The sequence below is a fragment of the Vanessa atalanta genome, chromosome 15 (assembly GCF_905147765.1).
Source record: "Vanessa atalanta chromosome 15, ilVanAtal1.2, whole genome shotgun sequence".
Taxonomy (NCBI): Eukaryota; Metazoa; Arthropoda; class Insecta; order Lepidoptera; family Nymphalidae; genus Vanessa; species Vanessa atalanta.
The window spans coordinates 10,397,023-10,423,053 of record NC_061885.1 but is presented as its reverse complement, the minus strand read 5'-3'; the positions used below and the strand labels follow the sequence as shown (position 1 = coordinate 10,423,053).

The window sequence follows — 26,031 nt, the reverse complement described above, 5'->3', positions numbered from 1 at the left end:
ACGAAAATACTAAATGATTCCTGCTTCCTAACAATTACCTTTTTTTCTGTTTCTAATATTTAAATATGCACTATTATTAAAAAATTACAATATAATTTAAAATGGCACTATGGCACGGTTAGAAGCATTAATTAATTAGGACTTATAATTTAAAAGAAGGATTTATATAACACTTTATTTATAATGATTTATTTTACAAAAAAAAGGGTAGCAGAAAAAATAACAAAAAACTATTGTACTTATCTATGTATTAAAATTATATTTACAATTGATATTAACTATTATGTACGATGTATGATAGTTAAAAAAAAAACCTGTATGATTGTGCTGTTGGCTCTACTGTCCTTTACAGCGTCACCGTTCGTTGGGGCGAGTGCAAGAGTCAGCCTTGAATGGAACTCTTTCGAGCTCTAGAGTGACATTCGTCCTGAGGGTGTCTCCTATAAGATCGCACCTCGGCTCAGAACGTAGTCGGTAGGGATAGTCGAAAGTAACAAGGTATAGTGATATACTACTTTGAAGTAGGGCGCAATTGTTATCTATTTACTCTTAAATAAACTAACCTATATAATGGTATATCTTATATATGTAAATTAGTTTTTCCGCTTCGTAAACAAACTGCGCAGGACCTATCATAATGCACTAGTATGTGTGCAAATACAAGTACATTCTCCTTTCACTTATCCTCGTAATCCAAAGGGACAGGAAGTCCCAAGCAACCGGAAAGAGCTTAGGTAAGGGATCGGGACTACGTTCCTAAGTACGGGAATATAGACACTGTCAAGCTAAATATTTTTACTAAGATGTTTTTATCCTATATATTTATGAAAAACCCAGTAATTTATTAACTGAAACAGGGGATTACATCATACAGGCATCATCACATTACAAAGATTTCGTTCATAAAAAAATACGAGAATCATTAAACCGAACATTTGCTGTCGAATTTTATTCTTTATTTATAATTTATTTAAAGACAAAGAACTTAAATATTTTACTATACAATTAAAGCATTTTAGTTATACATCACAACACTAAAACATACCGGTAATTAATTGTTAAAAAATTATATGAATGTGGCTTAATATTAAGTGCATTTTAGTATAATTTAATTTTCTTTAAATATAACCGAATTTATCAAAAATATTTTTAATTATATTCGTTTGTTATTGATAAAAATAGACTTGATTAATTTAAATTTCGGTTTTCTAACAATTTATTGGTTTTTCATAATAATTCTGTGACAATGATTAACATGTTATCATTCCGTTCAGTATCAGTTAGCTTCATATTCGATCAAAACGAAATCCCCACATTATTATTCAGTAGGTATTCGAAATAACTAATATCAGTTATATAAGAGTGCCAAAACAACTATTTAAGTCTTTTAAGATATTTTATAATAACTACCTATTATATAAAAAATTGAATCTACAACAGTCAGATCTAGCTCCATATATTTTTTCATACCATGATATTATTTACCTTAATAAATATGTGTAACCTATTGGTAATGTGTTAATTTATATTGTTTTTGCCATAAACTAATAATTTTGCATTGCGTAATAAAAGTATTCCTAAGAAGCATGATGCTGCACAAAACAGGTTGTATACGTAGCCGCTAATAGAGTACAATTTTTCATTCCTATAGCTTTTATTGTGTTAAAATAAGAGAAATAATTTACTTAATTGCGTAATTCGTTAACTTTTCCTCGTAAACAGTGCGAAACAACAATATAAACACAACAAAAAACAGCTGTTTCTGACGTTCCACTGCCTGGCATAACGAGACATGCGCGCATCCGTCTCTTTCTAAAGCAAACCTCTCTTTCATTTACATAGATTCACTGCACGCCAATTCCCGTCTCGCTTCGTGAGTGATCGGTCGCTGTGTTGAGCTTAGCGCTCACGGAACTTTGTGTATTTGTGTTAAAAAAATAATGCCTTTTATTTCGAAAGACTGGCGTTCACCCGGTGAAGCATGGGTCAAAACCCAGGAAGGATGGGAGAAGAAGAAAGTATTGGAGTGTACAGCACAAAGGTGAGATTTCGTTGCAAAATAAATACTATCCTTTGTTCACATTTCGTTCACCGTTCGACGCAACTAAGCACGAACTATTTTACCGTGTAATACCTAACTAACGCAATTATTAGTGATAGTAAAATGCTCTAATGCTTGTATTTTTATAATAACACTGCAACCGAATGTGGAAATAGCTTGTTTGTATTTTGTATTGCAGATATGCCGCTATCTCTAACTATAGTAGCGCAGATGATAATCAGCAAAAATGGTGAGTGTTTCCTATTTACTTTCAATGAGTAGTGTGATCAGCTGTTTCTGTTGTTGTATCGTATTGATTTTAACGCAGACCCGTGTCAGTCTTCGCTTGTTTATACTATAAGTACATACTATAGGTATCTCAATATCTATCGCTGCCGAGTAATAAAACCAATCATTGTTCAGTAATTAAAATGTACGCTCTAAATGTTCTTATGTTATTATATATATTTAAATTTAACCAAGATAAAGGACAATTTTATTCCATTACAGCATAGAGCAATATCCGCATATTTATAGTACGTTTTATTATAATAAAAAACCACTAAATCTCATTACATAAATAATAATATCCGTTTGTTTCACTGTTCCAAGTATGTTAATATATTATATAATCGGGCACGGGAAACCGACGCAAAGCTACAAACATTAACGTAAAATTTATTTATATGTAATAAAATAACATATTGAACCATATCAAGAACTAATAAAGACTGAACATTTTACATGCATATAATTTATTGAGCATGAAAATAGATTCTGTGAAACAAGCTCGCGGAGAACCGAATGTTTGGTGAGTATATGGGTCAAGCTGGAATATACAATCACGAATGGGTCAAATCGCTTAATGGAAAAGCGGACGGACGGAAAATTAGTTCTTTATTGGAAAACTCTACTATAAAGTATGACAACGAACAGAACTAATTTTAAATACGGTTTTGAGTATCAAATATGATATTATTAGGCTTTTTTATAACGTGTTACTAAAATTATCACAGATAAAAAATATGTTGAGATTTAATTTCGTTTAGGTAATACATAAATTCAAGTATCTGAATTATTTTAGTATAAATAACTCAAACGCGTCAAATTTTAACAACGTCCACAGAAAGATTATCTCTTTGCGATGCTGTATTTAGAGATGTTAATTTTGTTAATTGCTGTTTTTTTTTTAATAAATAAATTGCAAATATTTTAAATAAACGCCAAAACATAACACAAAGCGTCATTAAGTAAAACAGGACCATCATAAATTAATACCCTGCTTTAAAAGGCAGCGGCTGAGATTAATGATCACTCTTTTCAGCTAATTTAACGAAGGGATTACGTTTAGAGACCTATATATTTTTTTAAGTTATCCTAACCAAAAGTGGAAGGATGATGAGTCAAATGCCTAAATAAATCGTTGGAACCACTCTTAACAAGAATAAGGATTTATTTTTAAACGTTGACGGAAATGTCTGCATGTCGTATAGAGAGGGACATCGTTAAAGTGCAGGGATTCCTATAGATACATAAAAGTATTTAGACATAAATATGTCAAAATAGTAAATAGTTAATTTATAAATAAAAATTTGCGAACTTGAATAGTATTAGATCAATCATAAAACAGATAAAAAATTAACTTAGTAAAATGTTCCTAAAATTAAAAAAAAAAACTCGTCAAAGTCATCAATCTTTAGAATATATATACTTATTCGTTTTTCTGTTTAGCTTTAGCATTTTAGGTTAAAAATAAAAATATTAACGTTTTAATACAATAATTCAGTAATCAAAATTTTGAACCTATCTAAGTTTATGTTATATTTTTAAATAACGTTTTAAAGACTATTTTTAATCTGTACTCAGTTAATACGACAGTGCGTGAATTCACATCGACGCTGAAATAATTATCCAATCAATGTCTGAGGATGTTATTCAATATGTATGTGTGTTAATCACATTCTATACCCACAATACGCTCTAGATTCACAGAAATAGGTCTAATATTATATGCCTAGTTTCTGTTCAAGTTAGAAAGCGAAATATAAGATAATTTATCGCTAGTTACTTTAATATAGTAGAAATTTAATAGGCTTTTCTCTTTATCCACTTCACTTATAGCTATAAAGAATATGTTATATTGTCTTTACATTTTGTTTTAAGAGTGAATTATGACTAAATAAATAAGAAAAAACTAAATTTGACGTTTATATTTAAAGGTACGATCGATTTTTTTTTTTATTTTTCTTTTGCTACTTTTTATTAGTATTAAGAAACTCAGAAATTAAATAAATTGCGTACTTACGTATGTAGTAATATTTTATAAATGATATTTCTATTTCAAAAAAATAAGTTAACAATGCTTATCTACACCTGTGGTTATGAAAATTAAATTCCATTTAAATATTTAGACTGAAATTAAATGCTTCTAGATGATGACTTATACATAGACTTAAGTAAAATGCCACGCCTGAAAGTTGTCTAATAAATTGGACGCGCCTTTCGAAAAGGTTAACTCAATTTAAAAGATTGCATTGCTATCTTATAGCTTTAAGGGACTTATAAGACGAAAACGTTTCCAGGAAATTAGAGTAAACTATATCAACTGTATTTAAACCTGTTTTTTATTTATTTTGTACTAGAAAGTCAAAGGTATTGGACTATACAGTCTTCTATTTAAATCTGAATTATTCACTTTTAGGTCTGTTTATTTTTTTGTTTAATTTATTTACTAAATACAAAGCAGCCCAAGTAAACAATTCTGTTATATATATACATATAGTATTAATATATTTTATACGCTTTATTCACGCTTAAAAACTTAAACAATTTTCTCAAATAAAGATGAACTTGTAAGTTAGTCTTAATGATGTAACAGATTATATAATAACGTATTCTAATAACTATTGAGAAAAATATATAATATGCATATTCGTTCTAAATATAGATATCATATGTATAAAATATACATTATGTTATAAGTATCATTATTATACACGGATACATTACATATAATACTTTTTACCGTAATGTTTTTTAAGAGGTTTAATGACTTGAAAGCCATAGTAAGGAACATCATTAAGAGCATCAAAATCATTGCCCTATTTAAAAATATTTTATGTGCAACTGACCGAATGAAAAGAAAAAGATAAATTTACATTCATTCATTAATTCATTTTTCCATCTGAAATCTGACTACCAAATTAATAACGTTTTAAATTTCCATGTTTTATAAATAAAGTTATTTTGTACGTTTCTCAATATGAATTAAAATTAAAAAAGATATATGTGTAATGACTTAAAACTACGTGCTAAAATATTTTTCTGTCTTTTCTAATAAAAATATTATCAATGTAAAATCGTTACGATTAAGTCGTCGCGTCTGTCTGTTTGAACACAAAAAACTACTCGGATTTTCATACGGCTTTCAACCGAAAATGACGACGAGTTTAGAGGATGACGGAAGAAATAGCTTTACATGTGGACTCCAACCAAAAATCTGTTGAATAAATCCACTAGTCGGTGTTTAAACATCTGCTTATGAGTGGATTTCTGAATAATATTTTCGAAATTTTAAAACAAAAATATAATCTTAAGCATGATTTCGAATTGACTATTGTATGACATTAACCTAACACACACAAAAACATTAACCTAACTTAAAATATTAAGAACTATTGTAGCTTTATGCGTTTTATTGTAGCTGAACCCGCGGCTTACCCACACACATACACACAAACCTACATACGCAATTTTAACCCTTCGAGGAGAGAATTATCAAAAATGTAGTCCTTTCTTGGGGCCTAAACTTCCTCCATAACAAATTTCATCAAAATCGGTTCAGTGGCTTAGTCGTGAAAGCGTAACAGACAGATTTATAATACTAATTTTTAGGGGTAGCTCTATGTGTCTGATCTGTCTTTGGATGCCCCGTTTCCATTTTTTCGATAGTTTACTTTGTGTTCAGATTTATTATAAATAAACTAACAGGCCTCGCTTGCTTGTTTAGGGGGATTTTAGGTATAAAAAAGCTTTATGCTTTATGTTATCCAATTCTTAATTGTTATCCAATTATATTAATAAGACTCTGTAAAACTATTAATAATTACACTTTTATTAAAAACTATAGGAAGAATGAAAATTATTAATAATTTAACTAATGTTAAATATTATTGCTGTTTTACAAATCCAATGGCTACCTTGACATTCGTCAGGGTACAATTTGTCGCCACTCCTCAACCCTCACCGTAATTTACTTAAATACATTTTTTCCCGATTCAGTCATTGTGTAAGCGATCTACTGAGCTACTTTTATATGGGTCATGGTCAGAGATATACGGCAGGGAACGGAAAACGGTAAGGTTACTGCGTATTATGGATTTTTTTTATCTCAAATTACCTAAATAGCGATTAAATTATACGTGAATAATTGTATCGTTTGAATTTGGAATGAATATATTCGTATTTATAATGTGTATGTGTTTGTAAATTTAGTTTTTTTTTTTGTGAATACGTTGGCATAGACAAAGGAAAAATAATGCAAGAAGACTTAACTTCTTAGTTGATATTATGAATGCTTTAGAGTTTGTTTGAAATCGTCTCACGTCTTAACTAAGCAACCGATCATCATTAAATTTTCGAAATACTTTATTAAGGGTACGAAAAGGGGAAATATCTAACCCCTGATTAATTCTCTTAAACGGGGAAATCCAGGAACGACATATTCATAATCATATTTTTTAATATGTAACTTGGTTGTAAGGCTTTGTGCAAGTCCGTCTGGCTGCGTACCGCCAAACATCCAGTATTGTTGTGTTCCGGTTTTGAAGGGTGAGTGATCCAGTGTAACTACAGGCACAAGGGATATGAAATCTTATTGTCACATCGCCAGTGCGTAGCCATCAAGATGTCAGGCATTATTAATATTTCTTGCAGTGCAATTGTCCATTGGCGGTTCTGATCACTAACCATCAGTTGGCCCTCTACAGTCTATAGTATCGTTTTGAAATTCCTATTGAAATCCTTCCTATTGGAAGGAATTTATTTATTTGAATTCCATACAATACAATTATCAAATCGTATCGTAAGGCTGCGAAGGATGAAGTTCTGAAAAACTATCATATATTTATGGAAGCTTGTTGTAACCAAAACAAAATTACAAGATCGATTTTGATTACAGCGTTCTAATCTCTGTTTCTTAAAGTTTCCTTCACTCATTTACAAAATAAACGAAATTTAATTGTCATAATATGTTCCTAAACGTAACGTTCATTAAACTATAAAATCAGGTATAGTTTATCTTATCGATGTCACTATATTTATTATGAATCAGCGATAATACGGATATATTATAATATATGTATATCATAACAATGTTATGTAAACACAAGTACTATGCGCAAGAATATTGAATATTACGCATTATGTTGCCAACTATATACCATGAGTGAGTGAGACGGAGAATGAGATAGATATATTGAAAAATATATATTTTTTATATATAATGTTCTTTGAGCAGAATTTCGCCGGGAGTTTTAGATAGCCGTAGATCTTGTACGTCGCCTAATCTCAGTTCTTATACTTACCTAGTAGTTTATCCTTGAGTCGGATGACATAGCCGCAATTCGGTTAGAAGGCCTTTACAAATTTAGCTCTATAACAATATTGTACGTAGATATTTCGATATAGGCGACGTGAAAGCATATATACACGTATATATATATATATACTTTGTGGTAGGTTTTGTGCAAGCTCATCCAGTTAGGTATTACCCACTCATCAGATATTCTACCGCCAATCTCATACTTAGTATTTTTGTGTTCCGGTTTGTTGGGTGATGAGCCAGTATAACTGCAGCACAAGAGACACTTAGCTGCCAAGGTTGGTGGCGCATTGGTGATGTACATAATGGTTAAATTTTCTTCCCGCACTGGTGTCTATGGGCAGTGATAGCTTCCCACTAGATAACTCATTTACTAGTCCGCGAATAATATAAAATAAACCCTAACAATAATTACGACGTTCTTACACTGTCAATAATTTTAAAGGTTAATAAATATCCCGTCTATTTTTATACCGATACCCTGAACATAGCTATAGCGCCTATAATAGACGTATTTTTACATACTATACATATACCCAAAGTTTAGTCATAAACAAGTCTATCCGTCTGGCTTTACTCGAACCTAAATAGCTATTAAGGAATGTTTAGGGTAACTAAAGAAAGGGGCGAAAACAAAAGATCTGAAGGGTTGAACTCCATCCTTAGATACTTTAGCTCCCTAGAAAGAAGCATAAAAATTACATCCTCGTAGACATATTTTCCTAAGTAGCATATAAACTACTACATACATATATGTATACATTTGTTATGAGTCCTGACGGGTAGAGATTATTTGTAGAGCTTTGATTTAATGAATAAGTAATGAATTTTTTTTTCATCAAAATATATTTTTTAATTTTGTTTTTTTTTTAGCATTATGTATGTTAATAATAATTTACTTTTGGGACATAGTTTTATAAGATTTGTTTAAATTGATCGCTGCGAGTACCGCCATTTCGGAATGTAGGCAGAGAAGAAGCACACAAAAACTCCGCAGTAACTGTTTCCTCTCAGTAAATTACATAGAAATTTAATTTGAATAACACTTACACTTGTACCTATATATTATTTGTCTTAGCGACATTGCCGTTTGTTAGGATAACGGGCTTAGATAACCACCGTTGACAAATGGCCGACATCTATTAAATTAAACAGCAAAATTTACATTATCAAAAGCTTTAACTAGTATTAAGGATTTGGTCTCCATTTAAGCTATATTTTACTCGTTCTAAATAAAATAATCTACTATAATATGAGTATGCGTTGCCCGTCTGGGTTGGTACCACCCGCTTATCAATCATTCTACCGTCAACTACAAATATGTATTGTTGTGTTCCAGAGTGAGTGAGCCGGTATGATTGTTTAGGTCCAATGATTCGAAGCACAACGATTTATATTTCTTGTGAGACCATAAAATAAGGTCTATTTGTCGATTGCTTTCCTATTATAAACATAAAACAATTGCGCCTCAGAGAACACGTCAAGCCGTAAGCTCTGTAACTGATCTCTCTGCGGTGTTGCCAGATTACCGAACCATTGAACTTCGATAGAAAAGGCGCTTGTTTGCGCACACAACACGCCTGCTCTATAAATCTCTGTATGTCCTCGCTAATCTCTGTAATATTAAAATATAAATAAAAATTAAATACGAGATTTTTTTCCGTTGAATCGCAATTTCGATGCACTGGTCAATAACTGAACCAGCCCTCTTGCCACCAGTAGAGGTAATAAGGCCTGGTGTTATACTTTAATCGCATATAATTTTGTGTCTGTAGGTATCGTTTGGTGAAGATTATGTAACAAGAAGAGATTAACTCAGGATTAAGGTAGAGAACACACACAGTAACACAACGCGGTGACTCCAAATAAATGGAGTAAAGGAATGATTATTATGATGGAATATCGGCAACAATATCGGCATATTCACAAAATATTGAGTAAAATTCGGAAACAAATTATTGTACAATGTTATACACTACTACAAGCGTTTATATTATACATTTGTAAACAACAAAACTAAACACTACACTCCTACATTAATGTATATAAATATTTAAAATAAAACCAAAAACGTGAACAACGATATGATGAACATAAATGCATTTTAAAATAATGAATATTTAATAAACATCTTTATTTAAGTATTTATTTTTATATATCAAATGTACATTTATTTTTTTATAATAACCAACTCGTTAAAATTTTACTAAATACATTTACATAATTATACAAATTCCGATCAAAATTAAAAGATCAAGTATTACGGCAAAAAGTTAATAAAGTAGGCCTTTCGGTTTCGTCGTGTTAAAAGTAAGAGTGTTGCCAAGAGAAAGTGTATTATTGTAGCAAATCCGAGTGGGGTATGATTTTAAAAGAGACTACACGACACATTTATGTAATTAAAAATTTAACTTTTATATAGGTAACACTATTTATTAAGGTTTATTATTGAATGTAGTTGGTCTTGATGGCGTCATTAATTTTCAAAGATAGTTTTAGTTATACTTACATGTAAACGTATTACGTACTTTATATATTTATGATAATATTATGTTTATAGCGAAAAATTGTATATACGAATTAATAACATTAAGTGCTTAAATATATACAAATATAAATTAAAAATAGTTACTGTATAAATCTTGACTGCGTGAAATGGTGGCAAGAATGCTAGCAGCATTTTCCCCTTGAATCGCAGTTCCGATCCTCTGGTACTTAATTAATTATTTACGTTCTTAGGTATATTCAAATTTGTTTAATAAAAAAATAAAAGTCATCCGTTGAGGGAAGGAATGAAAACTAAAATTTATTTCACGCAAAAATCCGACCATAGACTAAATATATATATATAATTTAATAAATATATATATATAATTTAATTTCGCTAAGCGTCAGTTGTGTAAATATATATATATATATATATTTCATAGATAAAACATAACATGACTGTTAGGTAAGTTCTTCCGTTTAGCCCATAGGTACCTCCGATTGTCCAAAACGGTACTATGTCGGTTTTCTGTGACCATATTATCCGAGCGTTTTTTCTCAGAAGCGACTATACTGACAATTTTATTGATAAAAGAAATTGATTACACGTCAACAACTTTTCCGGAAAATATTTTTCTCGCTTAGATATATTTATAAACGAGAAAAATATTGGAAAAATGCCTACGTTTTTCGATTTGACGTTTAAAATTCGTTCGTTATCAGCGCGTCGAAATACATAATATCGATACCAAAACTCAGATAAATCGGACCAATGTATATCGAACCGAAAGTTTATCCGTTTAGTTTTTAAGTAAATAAATAAACGCCGCAAAACTTACATGCAATAAACATTTGTTAAGAGTATCGAAGCAAATAAAAAATACATTTTTTTCGTGTGCAATACAAAATTAATTTATTACTCGATACAAATACTAGTTAGTTACATTCTACTAGTTTATACAAAAAAAAACATGTTTTAAAACGAAACGCTGCCGTGTGATATATCAATTAACTTACTTTTCACACTCACAAAAACTATAAATTAAAAAAAAAACAATACCTAAGTATATAACTTTCGAACTAGTTTACGCACTTTGTATTCACTAATAATAACGTTATAAACTAAAAATAAAAATAAATACTTTACTTTATAAAAGTACAGAATCTTCAAGAGAATGCTTTTACGTTCGAGACTGAAACGAGGTTTTAAATTAGGAAGTGACATTTAAGTGGCTCTCAGGTCATACTTCGAAATCGTTTTTCGTTCTAAAACGGGAATGAAACTTGTTTATGCTTAGGGAGGGGTGATGAACCGTCCCTGGCAGGGAGCCAGGGTGAATCAGAGCAAGACACATTGATGGTGCGTTATCATTGTTTCGACCTAAAAATATATTATGCAATAACTATTGAACCACGTAATGACCATATTTTTTTTATATGATTTGTACACAAAAGTGGAATTTTCTTAGTTTTAAGATTAATTTTAAAATGCATTCTATTAAAAAATAATCTTAAATTAACATTAATTATTTACTCTTATCTCGTAACATATGAACATAAATTACCTAGAAACATATAAATATGTATGTATATGTATATAAATATGTAGCACTACAGCACGGTTATGATTTGTACAGTATTTCAAGTTTTTTTACTGGAAAAGTAAAATATATATATATACACACAATATAATATATATTGGTAATAGCGGTTCTGTTTGATTAAATCTCGTATTCCAAGCCACTTGTACTGCGATCACTCAAGTAAACGAACACGGATAGAGATTAAATTAAATCGTATTATTATTAGTACAAATATATAAATATATATTTTGTATGATATATAAGTGAGCGTACGGGAAATTGGGACATCTGGTGATATGTGGTCACCACCTCACAAATATATTAGTGATGTAAGAAATATTAACCATTCCTTACATCACCAATGCGCCACCGTGCACAATCACCCTTCAAACTGGAATATAACAATACTAAATATTGCTACGGTAATATATATGTTGTGTGTACACTCAAAATATATTACACCCAGGCGGACAAAAGTCTACCACAAAGTAAACAAAGATAAAATATAACGAAATTACCATGATTAATATTAAGGTTGCATTCGGCTCCTCGTCTGTCAACACACGCTGAGTTTAATAATAAAATATTATTATTAAATATCGATATCAAAAACTCGATCTCTCGTAATGTTTTCCTCACTACCTAACACTATACCAAATCATAAACACATATCGAGATTACGATTGAGAGCCACGTCTTTATTCATTAGACCACATCGGTTCTCCCCTATGCAAAGCCCATTCAATATTATTGAACATATAGTCTATTCCAAACACAAGAGGACAAAAGCTAAAGAAACAACACTTAACATTGAATTGATGCGATATCGTTAATATCGAGAACATATATAATCTTTTTTTTTATGTAATATGTAGGCGGACCGGCAAATGGGCCATCTGATGTTAAGTGGTCACCACCGCCCATAGACATTGGCGCTATTAGAAATATTAACAATCCATTACTTCGCCAATGCGCCACCAACTTAGGGAACTAAGATGTTTTGTCCCTTGTGCCTGTAGTTACACTGGCTCACTCACCCATCAAACCGGAACACAATAATACCAAGTATTGCTGCTTGGCGGTACAATATCTGATGAGTAGCTGGTACCCAGACGGGTTTGTCTACCAAGTAAATCCCTACCAAGTAAATCTATGATATTAATTATGAATTTGCGAAAAAAATGCGTTTTGAACGTAGCCGAAACTGTTATCGGAACTTTGGAAGTAATATTAAAGTGGATATACTTAAGTAGTTTAGTGGAACAGTATTGTATTATGAATAAACATGTATTAGTCATGCACTGTTAGTAGTGCAAAATATAACAGAGCTATTAATTAGTAAATCTATGGTTTGTTTATACATATAAACAAATCCAATCGAAAAATGAATCTGTATTCCTTTTTCGATTGGATTAGCACGTTTTAAATCATAAACTCCTCTTTAGCGATAAATTTGAATTAAAACTGCATACAAATTAGTTTGTCTACAAAATCAAATGAATATTATTGATAAGCTAAGTATTTGGCAAGTCTTGACGCTGGATAGTCAACAGTTATACTTTGACAGAACAGCATTCATTCTTGTATTGTTTGGAGTAATTTTAGTACAATGATTACTCAACCATATGTATATTTGTCGTAAAGAGTCTAAGTTCTTGTAAAATGTAACCTTTACATTTTACGAGAACTGTTAAGAATATGAGGTGCTAAAACTTGGGACGTTGTTAATAACCTAAATCTAACCCGGAGCGCTTGGCTCGGCCGCATGTATATCCGTGGGGTTAAAACTTGTATTATGCTTGTGGTTCCGCATTTTATTTTGTTATGACCATTTATCAAAGTAAAACCTTACAAAATATCTACAATGAGTTCCTTATTTTATTTATCCAGGCTGATATTTCCAAGTAAAATTATTAAACGATAATTATATAGATATTGAAAGCAATCGCGAGCCTCTAAATGTATTACAGAATCACATATTTCACACTATAACACAATATTCATAGTAATTATGGAAAATGCCCGATTCATTTTTCGCTCAGATAATCAGAATTGCCAATCAACGGAGAAACTGTTAACAGCGTTTCATTTCAATTTCACGCGATCATTATTTGTAGAGTTTATTTCAATTTTGAGCTGATGTTAAGCGAAACTTTATTGAGTGTGAAGTGGGTTTAATGTCAAGGTCATTTCTGACACGTGCACTAAATTGCACGTCCTTGCAATGTATGTTTAAATAGTTTACCGATTGGAATTTAATCACTTTAATCAGTTAATCTAATATTATCAATAGAGAAATTTTGATCCTTTATTGTTTTGTATTTACTTAAAAACAAATAAATTATTTAATAAAGCCTTACCACCAAGTAAATAAAAAAAATATATTCCTAATTTTACCCATTCGAAGTCAGGGCAGATAGTTAGTGTTATCATAAACTAGTGTTACAGATATCCATCCTATCCGTGACATTGATACAGGACAGTTACATAACAATCATTTTTTCTATTAAAACGTCCTCGCTGTCTGTGACACTTGCAATGACTGCAATTTTCTATTTACCGATTATGTAAACGAGGTTACGTATATGCGCTCTGCCAATAAATGCCTAAAACATTTAAAAAACAACCAATCAAATGCGAGCTCGACCCGCAATGAGAGTTCCGTACACCAATAACTGTTTATTATTGGCTAGGAAATGGATATCAATTTCGATATTCGTTTTAACAATAAATGAATAAAGGTTAAATTGAGTAATATAATAAATGCAATTAAATACTGTAATATTTTAACTTAGTTATTATTTTATTTAATATTTTAATAAATGCAAACGTGAAATAAATTAGCTATAATTGTAATAATACGTGATAATCATACTTATATAACTATATTCTAATTATTAATTGTAATTAATTGATTTCGGTCATGCAAAATTAAGGAGAGATTACATTGATATTAAAAAAATGAATTCATGTGTGTTCTGATATTTATTTATTTTCATTTGGACAACCAACAGTAGATACAATAATACATCAAAATAAAACTAAACTACATTTCAAAATTATCGAGGCAAAAGTTCTACTATTAACAGGCAGTCTCACCATGCACTATCCAATAAAATAATCCATAAAATTAAAAATGATATCTGCGTATGTGTCTGAAAATAATTATTGACTTCGACATCTTTGTTATATCAGTATCTCTAGACCTCTAAATCTGCCATTAGTTATATTATACGTATATATACCATATAAATATAACAAAAAGGAAGGCCATTTGCATTTAAAGCCAGGCGATTAAGCTACAAATAGAATTCGTAACCTTTCCAATACCTAATTCATTTTTTAATACGGAACCCTAGAATATGTTGAATATAAAGTGCGCGCACGAATACGTCAAGGTTTTCACTTTTCATACAAATTCCATTTATTATTTTAAATTCCCATTCCGGTAGCTTTCAAGCGACTTCCTCAGATGCATGAAAATTTTAATTAGAAAAGTTTATAAATATCGTCGCTGAGTGACGGAGATGTGCATATTATAACCAGTTTAACCACAGACTAAAAAAAGATAGATATACTAAATAATACAAGATATTTCCTTTTAATACATGTTTTTATTTAACTTTGCAATGTTTGCTAGTAGAACAAATGTTGCAAACTGAATTAGAATCACTTCTTATTTTGCGGCGTTAAAATAATCCATGGTGGCTCAGATGTACGTACACTCAGGATTAGCTGACGAAGGAATTCTTCGAAGGCCAAAAACACAAACGCGAAATTTTGTATGACAGGCAAATGAGCCAACGGTTGGTAAGGGGCCACCAATGTCTTAGATATTGGCGCAATAAGATATTTTAAACATTCATTTCATCACCAATGCGCCGCCAACCTTGGGAACAGAGATGTTATGTCTCTTGTACCTGCAGGACTCACCCTTTAGATTGGAACACAACAATATGAAGTAGTACTGCTTGGCGTCAAAATATATAATGAGTACTCATTCATTTGTATGAGCCCTACCACTAAGCTTTGTAAAGTTGAAAACTAGATATACATCGACTTCCATTCAATTGTACTAGGTTTGTACCTGAAGGGGCTTAGAGATAAGAGGCAAAATATGTTCAGCAAAAGGTCTACATTATTAATTTATTAATTTCTTAATGTTTGATTTAGAATGGTGGTTAGAACGCGTACATCTTAACCGATGATAACGGGTGCAAACCCAGGAAAGCACCACTGAATTTCCATGCGCTTAATTTGTGTTTATAATTATATTATAATACTGGGATAAAGGCCTCCTCTCCCTTTGAGGAGAAGGTTTGGAGCATATTCCACCACGCTGCTCCAATGCGGGTTGGCGGAATCATCGGTTAAGATGCACGCGTTCTAACCACTGGGCCATCTCGGCTCTCCGATAGCCAATGCGCCGATAACCAAGATATATTGTCCACTGTAGTTACACTGACTAACTCACCTTTCAAACCGGAACACAGCTATGCCTAGCTTGCACGAGCTTGCACGAAGCCCTACCACCTTGTAAACCTTCATTTCCATTCATATTTTAATAATATGAAATTAAATATAATAAAAAACTAATCCTCCAACCTAATCTGTATTTTATAATATCAATCAAACGGCCTAAAATAGCATGAATAAAATCCTCGAATGAAACGGAGACCCTATAAAAATGCCTACGCAATAAATGCACCGTTCTATTTTTAAATTTCGTCTTATTTCATTTTAATGGCCGCAGCCAGTATTTCAATTATGTTAAGTATAACGAAACTCTTTGCTAAAATGATTGCTGTCGGTTTTAATGAAGTAATGTGACACTAACTTTCACACGTTCGTGTTTCTAAACGTTTTGCAACAAATGAAGATTGTTGCTCTAATGTATGATATTATATAACTGTATAACATTATATATATTTAATTTAAATAATAATCAGATGATCATAAGTCAAATGACATATAAATTACTATATAGGATCACATTATTTATTATTGATATTTACATCGTCGATAAAACGTTTAGACTTGAATTTTTATAAAAATGCACTAATTCCTTATTAGTAAAAGTCTTAATAATATTGGGTGAGGTTAATAAACATATTAAACCAAATACAGACTAACAAAGAGATACCGCTCCGCCAACGTGTTCGCTAATGTAGACCCGCCTTAAAACGAAGCATCAGATGTCAACGAACCCAATTGCACATCTGAAATATAGATAGCGAGCTGCAAGACTGTCTTGTGTGGAAACAGAGAGAGACAAACAAACTCCAAACTAAAACAGTCTTCAATTAACTCCACCTCTCTTCACCTTGCCAGCGAGATGAAAATAGCACTATTATTACAACATATGTAGGTATAACAGTAGCGCAATATATTGCTTCTTTGTTTCGAGTAAATATTAATTAAGAAAACCCTACTCAATAGAATAATTACGCTTTATAGCACAATAAAACCGAAACAGTCTTTATATTGAGTTTTATGTGATTATTTTTAATCTGTATCTTCGGAATAGATTAAAAATCATAAAGTTCTATTATAGAATTCGAAAAAAAAACGTTAAATAACTTATTTATTAAGAAAGGCTAATAACACGAGGATGCAAAAGTAACGTTCAACGCGGAATCCGAGCAGCTAGTAAATTATAATTTATATTTATTTGTATCTCGTTATTCTCTGGAAATCTCATTGTATACAGGCCGGACCGTAAGTTTAGAGGCCCTGGGCTAACATTACTTAGGACAACACCTAAGACATATCTGAACGTAGACTTTAATTAAATTATTTGAATAGGTTTGATTAATTGCAGGACTCGCAGGGCTGCAACCATACGATCTGTTTAATTTAATAAAGTGGATGAAATATGGATTATTTCGCATTATCGTCTATTTTTGACTATGACTTGACTTAGTTGGGGCCCCCTTGAATCCACGGGGCCCTGGGCTAAAGCCCAAAAAGTCATATAGTAGATCCGGCCCTAATTGTATATCGTTTATTAAGGAAGGTTAACTACATGCTACGACTCTTAGGATTGGAGGAATAAACATTAACATCAACCAATGACCTGTATAAACTATGCCTATGTACATACAGCGGATGAAGTCGCCGGCACACCTAGTTGAACGCGCTAATGTCAGGATTCAAAAGTCGACTATAATATATGGAAATAATCATAAATTTACTAAAAAATAAAAACAAGCCCACTGAGTTATTCAGGTCGGTTTATTTTCTCGAACCGGTGCAGGTGGTAGTGTTTTATTTGACAATTAATAACTATACTCTAATCCAACCATGAAAGGAAAAAACCCGAAAAAATGGCGTTTAAATAGTCGACGAAACTGTTATCGGAATTTTGGAAGTAAAATTAAAGTGGAAATAAGTAGTTAAGTGTAATTGTATTGTATTATAAAGAAAAATACATTATTCATAAAAAGATAGCCGAGTTATTACCAAATCGCATGAAATAGGTAAATCGAAGATTTGTTTATCTTCCACTGGAATAGGGGTAGGTATGTGTTATGGTTCCATATTGACTAAGGGGATTTGATTTGATACATAAATGTAGGAATATGACGCAATAGTGAATATGTACTTTTTAAACTAAAGGCAGTAAACGTACGTAACGTTTTACTTGATGTAAGGGTTTTGTGCAAGCCCGTCTTTTGTATTGTAGTGTTCCGGTTTGAAGGATGAGTGAGCCGTCGTAACTACATTCACAAGGGATATATAACAACTTAGTTCCCAAAGTTGTGGAGCATTAAAGATGTAAGGAATGGTTATATTTTCTTGGGCGGTGATGACCACTTACCATCACATGACTTATTTGACCGACCGACTACCATATCTTAAAAAAAATGTGAGCCCATTTAAAAATATAGCACGGTATAGTAATTAAAAATAACGACAAGTCGTTCATTACGTAACGCGAACTTTCTAATTGCGGAAATTTAAATCGTGTAACAAAAGACTTTTATTGCGTTCAATTAGATGGAAAATTCTACGTGAGTCGGTCTAGTTTAACGGCAATTTTCTCGTACGAAAGCGAATCTAAGCGATTCGGAGATTGTAAAAGTTTTAACGGCAATGCGATGTTAGCCTTGCCGTATCATTGATAATAATTGCTTATTAGAATTACCAGGAAACTAACTAGAAAATATAAAACTCTATCATATGCTTGGACATCGTTAGTTTTTTGAATGAAAAAACAAAATACTTATTTATATATCGATAGAGAATACTTAATATTACTGCTTGGCGGTAGATTATATAATATACTTTGGAAATAACTTAAATAAACTAGGCGAGATGTATACACTTCTGTCGACAATTTATTTTCCTTACTTACAAATACCGTAGAGGTTAGTCTACGCACTAACCCATTAATTTTGGCCACATTGCTTTTGTAGTTGGTTGTTATTTTCCATCCATAGTAAATGTTCTTGTATATTGCAGGATCACATCCGGGGAAGAGGGAGAAAAAGGTTCAGATGACGGTGTTGCCAGAGTTCCTCCACATTGTCACATCACTATCAAATGCACCCGAGAGGTAACTTGCAATATACAAATGTTATCAAATTATATTACATACTATTACGATTTATTTTTTAGCAAAAAAGCAACTAAATCTCTAACCACTGCTTAGAGCCTAGGCTGGGCTTATGGCAGACTACAACTTCAAAAAAATTTAATGGTCTTAAAAATTTAATGACGTGATGAATTAATTATTTTTTTAAACATCTCATGACTACTAAAAACAGCTCACCAGCCAAGTTCTTCCGCCTCTATATTTTGCCGCTCTTGGTCCTGGCCTCAATCTAAAATCCACCCCTCGATTAAGCCTTTCTTTTAAGGAGAAGTATTATAACTTTTTATTAGTGTGTTGGATTGGCATTTGGTAGAATTTCTAAAGAATTATAAAAGTTAAAACCTGCCACCTTCGGTCAATTACCACGTGTTCTTCTCACTACTTTACGTAGAATCGTTACAAGATATCGGGAAAATACGAATATGTTCATTTTACTTAATGCTTTGAATGATTTATTGATACTTTCCCAACGGATGGCTGTAATTTAAGATAATTTCTCGTTATCCTAATAGATTGCAGGCTTCAACGGGCTCTCGGAGGCGGTGCGACGATTAGATTTCTCCTCGGCCGTACGTGACGTACGCAGATTTAATTACATTTGCGCGCTCTTAGAACTGCTGTTGGGGGGGCAGAAACTAACGAATCTGCCCGGAGCCGCACAGAAACTCTTGCTTTCTATGCTCGAACAGCTCGCAGATCAAGGTATTGTGTACTTTATAACATTTGGAAGATAATAATTAACTTTTTGATAACTACTATGATATTTAATGTAAAACTGTTCGTTGAGTAACCTTTCGAAGTCTAAATAAACGTAACAATAATATGCTCTTTCCAAGCGCAAAGAGCATATAATTCTGTCACGTGTGCCTGAAATACATGCGCTTAATATAAATTGTTAATAAGATTTTTATCGTATTACCTTCGGAAGTTCTAAATCCGTTACTATTGCCCAAAAATATGCGTAACAAGAATTTGTTTTAAGTATTCGCAATAATTTTGGATTATATAGTACAACGACCTTTTAATGGTATTTATGTAAATTAAAAAAAAAACCAAGTTAATTAAAGATTTGTACTCGAATCCTCAGTGGCGCAATCTAAGCAGAATCTGAACGCGCTCCGAGCGCTTTTAGTGGCGCTGTCGGCGCTCCGTGAATCCGAACGGCGCGCGTGCTGGGGCCGCCCGCTGGGCTCGCGTGCGCTGTGGGGACACCACGACCACGCCATCGCCAGGATCTACCACATCGCTGATAGCATACGCATACAGGAGGTATGGCAAAAGCGAATAGATGATAGCGAATTAGAAATATGGAACTTCGACATTTTCTAAAGTTAGAAATATGGAAATTGTTCATCAGGGTTCAGTTTATAAATAAAAAAACTCTAATACTCGAATAAAATCGGGGGGGGTTCTGTATAAGGTCTCCGATGGGCTTTCCCATGGTTCACACGGCTAATAATCTTATTTTAGTCCTCAATTCCAAGCTTAATCAAAATCATTACATTTCAATCGTTATAATATTAAATTTAACTCAAATCACCGTTCGGGATGCTATCCACCAACCCGCATTGGAATGGAATATGCTCCAAACCTTCTCCTCAAAGGGAGAGGAGCAGTGGGAAATTTACAGGCTGTTGATGTTATGTTATGCTACCAAGCAAGCTAGCGTATGTCTCCAGATTCCGAAACCCAGTAGTAAAAACGAGGCAGTTGAACAATATAAACATAATATTATCTCAATGAAAAGAAACAGCGAGATTAGCTGTCATCTTTTCCTATATGTATCTCATAGATGTGCGAAAACCCGCATGCAAAACTTTCGTAGTGATATGCAATAATACATCGATATAGTTCGGGGAAATTTTGGTAGTAAAGCTTGCTTTTGGAATCTAGGTTACTGGAATTTCATTGTATTGCAATCATGAATATTAAGGCGATACTATTTTAGGCGAAGGCAATCGCTTCATATGCCTGTTTGTGTTTCTGTGTACCTATGTGCTTGTAACGCGTCTGATATATTCCCAAAATAATATATTTTATTTATAGAAGAATATTATTTTCTTTCTCAATTTCAGTTTTATCTGAAAGTAATATTTTCTTACAGCCGGGACCGGAAATAATGCCGAAACTTCACGATTTGCCTGAAGAATGTATCAGGGAGATAATGTTGAGAATATCGGATCACAGGGATTTGGATGTGGGTTATCACTTTTTTTGTCGTTTATTAACAAACAAAACAATATTTGATTGCGAATTTGTGATTTTCTTATATTTTTCTATTGAAAAGTAAAATTATGCATCTGTTATAAATAATAAGAGCGTATAAAACGGTAAAAAGAGTTTTGTAAGTGCTTTAAACTTCGTTTTAAAAATAATCTTGACAACTCCAAGAAGAGTTGCCGCTTACAAAATTTTTCCTCCATTTTAGGCACTTAGTTTTAGAGTTAACATGTCATTTTTAACAGGCTGCGTCATCGGCGTGGACTGTAATGTCATCGGTGTGTTCCGAACAACGTCTCTGGCGTGAACTTGTCAAGTTCCATTTCACGCAGCAACAGATTGATTCGTTGCACAAAGGAGATGACAAAGATACAGACTGGAAAAAAGTCTTCCATCAACTTAGAAAGTGAGTTATGAAAATAATGCTATGACTTATAGTGTTTGATTATTATATATTACGTTAAAAAATAAATAAATAGAAACATCCGGTAAATATTGGTGAAATTTCTCTCGTATTAAAAAGAAAGCTTGAAGCTTAATTCACTGTACTCCATTACGGTTGGATGTACACGTTATTTTTTAACTCGTGCAGGTTTCCTAGCGACGTTATCCTTCACCGCGCACTCAACAGTGCTTGTCTGATATTCGACTAAGATCTACTACTAGGCCGTCTCAACTAAGTACTCTTAAGCACTTTGTTAATGTGTGACATTATAATTATTATAATATTAAAATAAGTATGTGTGCCTGTTACTCTTTCACTGCAAAACCACTGAACCGACCTTGATAAAATTTGGTCGATGCAAGCTGTAACTCCACGGAAGGACATACTTTTTATGCCTAATACTCGCGGGCGACGACTAGTAATTTATTTATATGTAATAACACTAAGAAACAACTCAAACAATCAAATCTCGCCTTTAGACTGTATGGGCTCAGAGAAGAAGTGCAGTACGCTGAGACTTTGTCTCTGTGCCGTCATTGTAAGTGCCTGTTCTGGCGATCGCTCGGCCATCCTTGTATAGCCGATCAGGTGAGTTAATAATAACTTTATAAAAACTTTTATTCGTAAGTGTTTTGTCCGTCTGTGTACAGTCTATTCCAACCACAAGAGGACAAAGCCCAATAAACAACATTTGACAGACAGTATCATTGGTCGAGAGCTCGGATAATTTATTATATTTTTTATGGATTTCCGAAAAAATGACATTTTGAACGTTCGATGAAACTGTTATCGGAAATTTGGCAGTAAAATTAAGGAATATATAAGCAGGTAACTGCACCAGTGTTTTTTTATAAATAAAGGTATATTAACCAAGAACTTTTAGTAGTGCACAATATAGCCGAGCTATAAGCAAATCCCGTGACATACGTAATTCTAAGGTTTGTTTATCTTCATTTCTTTTTCGATTGGAATAGGCTATGGGTGTATTCTACGGCCAAAACACAATGATATAACTGAAACATGCTCGTCACGAACTGATTCTGATGAAATTGTTTATGCTGTGGAATACGTGTTTATTTATTTAAAAAAAAGGTTTTATTTTAATTAGTACACCTACAAATTACCACACCTAATAAAATGTGATTAATATAAGATAGAAATAATAAATAATATTTCAGCTTAAAAGATAATGTCGAAACTATTTCTTCTGAAAATGGTGGAATTAAAAAAGGTGAGTTCAAGTAATAATAGAATGTATGTAAATTTATCCAGTGTCCAGAATACCGTGAACGCCTGAAGGAGGCGGGTGGACCGCTGCCTCCGCACCCCGTGCCTCCAGCAGCTTTCCTCAAATTTTTCTCTCTCTAATTTATAATTATTTATTACAAAGCCTATTCGTATTTATAAGGTCATGAGATTTGTTGAAATATAAAATTTAAAAAAAAAATACAACAATGGCTGCCATCACAATATAGTTGATCTATGTCTATAAAAAGTAAGTAAAAAAAATAAGTTTACAAATTTTAGAAAAAAAAAGTCCAAGCTGCTCTTACGAGAATTACATTCGTAGTTCGTATATAATATAGTTGGCTGCTACAAGACACATGCATAAATCGTATTAGAATTAATATTAAGGTATTTTTCTATTTTCACGATAGATATTTATGTACGTCCTGGATTGGTTAATATCTGTATGTCAACAAGATCTCTCTCTCAATATTTTCTTGTATTCATTAGTTTAAAGGTTATAAAAAAATCTGTCACAGTTTATTATAAAAATAAAAATTCATTGTGACCTAAGTGAATAATAACTTATAATATTTCAAGGAAAATAAGCTATTTATATGGGAATAACTAATGTTCTTTATGTGTGTAATTAGATTTTCAATATTAAAATGAAATCGTCCAGATAATAAAATAATTATTATTTGTAAGAAATTAAACTTTTGATGACCTTTTTAATAATAATAAAAACCGCTCCAGTATTCCCTAGCTAATCTATATTTAAGTATCGATTCGGTTTTTTTTTAATATGGCAATGATCCTTAAAAATGGTAGCTAACAAAAATATAAATATAATGGTAATATCTCTTTTTTTTAAACCATGTTACTTTTTGATGTTATTTGTATTTAAATCTAAAGATTTTAGAACATTTTATTCTAATTATTTAGCATTTTAATAATGGTTACATAAAAACTGAAATGCAGACTGTCTTATTTCCTCCACTATACTGTTTATTCGATAATTTAGGCTTGAAAGGAAAATTGCAAACATATATAACTGATAATATGAATAGCTTATCCAAGATACAACATAATTACATAATATATTGACTAAGAAACAGAAAAAAAACCTTTTTTAGTTATATATTTTAGTGATATAATTTGTGAACTAACTTGCCTATAACATTAGATGCTTTAAGACTTTGTGATACTTCCAAATTTGTTATTGGAATTTGTCTGTTGTAATATTTATACCAATGAATGTTATGTTTTATAATGATTACTAAAAATTGTATAAAAAAAATATTATAATCGTTTTTAAGTTAATATAGTTAAAAAGAAAACTACTTATTATTTTCTTGGACAAAAATGTTGCCACTTACAAATATTGGCCGGGTACAAAGCAATTTTAGCTTTACATGATACCATTTTACTCATAAATTGATCTATCAATTACGAAAATGGTGGATCTTAAAAGTAAATGATTCAAAATTACTATATGTATGTATAATTATACCAAAAACCTATTTGTGTTGTTTTTGCACTGGTTATTATATTCGGCAACCAATGGTTTTTTTTCATTAGGTTTAAGAAATCCTTTCTCAATCATCAAACAATTAAATGATGTGTAATCTCTTTATTGTTTAATAAGCTTAATAATGAGCATACTAATCTATTTAGCAAAAAGGTTTTAAATCGGACCTTTTCAATGTTTCTATATGAATAGTGTAGTAAATATTATTCATGGTAAAATACAATATTTTTGTATTCAAATAAATATGAGCTATTTCAAAAATCGGGCCTAAAGTATTTTATTTTTTTCGTCCGATTATTATTATAAGACTAATGTTAAAAAAAAACACCTAAGTCTGAATATAACATCACTGTCAAAAATGTTCATTACATAATGTAGAGTAGAGTAGATGTTGATATGTGATATTTTAAGATAATTTTTGAAAAGAAGAGCCATTATACTCTTGAAAAATGATAGTGTAATTGAGGTTCCACTGTGTAAGTAATGTGCAATATAAATTATCTTTTTTAAAATAGCAAATGTGCAAGGAATAAGAACAAACAGCCTATTTTAAATTGTGATGGTATATAAGGAACCGTGACACTTCTAACATGGTAAAAATATGCAGTTAACACACACTATTGTATGTTAAAAATAAATTAAGATCTCAAAAGAAGAATGTAACTACTGATAGAATATAATATCGTAGATTTTAAGTATAAATAAAATTTTAAAATGCAACACAATTTATATTCAGTTGTTTTTAGTGTATCTGTAATGTGTTTTTGTGCAAAAGGATGTGTTCTCTTGAGTGTTGATTAATATCACAATCTTTGAAATAAAAATATTTTGTGTATGTGGAATTTCTTTATTATTTACCTGCTACATTATATACAGATTTATGACATATAAGTAAAATAACTGATAAATATGAATGATTATAATATGATTACTTCAATTATAATTTTTGTACTAAAAACTTGTAACAATTTGTAGAATAACTATAAACAACAGTGATATTAACTTATTAATTATACATAAATCCTGATTTTCTCATACGATAAACAAGCTACCGTAGTAAAGTTACCATTCCTGACATAAACATACACATATTGGATTCAACCAAGCTCACTTTTAACTTTTTCACAATGCCGCACTACATCTTTCAATTTGTACACTAGATCTTGTAACTGCTGTGTTCCACATGTAAAGCGTACATCTTCACCATCAGTCTTTAGAATTATTGTGTATAATAAATTATCAGAACCGACACCAGGGGTGTTTGTTAACACTTCTAATTTCCATTCTACGTCAGTAAT

At 31.6% G+C, this 26,031-nt stretch overlaps 1 protein-coding gene across 1 annotated transcript; it reads left to right on the top strand.

The window, feature by feature from the left end:
- The first annotated feature begins 1,863 nt into the window (after positions 1-1,863).
- LOC125069400 (F-box only protein 32) lies at positions 1,864-24,737 on the top strand. Its single transcript, XM_047678883.1, has 9 exons — positions 1,864-2,041; positions 2,241-2,291; positions 19,178-19,271; positions 19,823-20,012; positions 20,398-20,579; positions 21,415-21,507; positions 21,776-21,936; positions 22,455-22,563; positions 23,248-24,737. The coding sequence occupies exons 1-9, from the start codon at positions 1,941-1,943 to the stop codon at positions 23,341-23,343; spliced, it is 1,077 nt and encodes a 358-aa protein (XP_047534839.1). The 5' UTR covers positions 1,864-1,940; the 3' UTR covers positions 23,344-24,737.
- Positions 24,738-26,031: the final 1,294 nt, after the last annotated feature.

Excerpts from the sequence above, each read along its gene's own strand:
- LOC125069400 (XM_047678883.1), top strand. The coding sequence starts at position 1,941 with ATGCCTTTTATTTCGAAAGACTGGCGTTCACCCGGTGAAGCATGGGTC. Across the intron at positions 2,042-2,240 it reads TTGGAGTGTACAGCACAAAG|ATATGCCGCTATCTCTAACT; the intron begins GTGAGATTTCGT and ends TTTGTATTGCAG. Across the intron at positions 2,292-19,177 it reads GATGATAATCAGCAAAAATG|GATCACATCCGGGGAAGAGG; the intron begins GTGAGTGTTTCC and ends TGTATATTGCAG.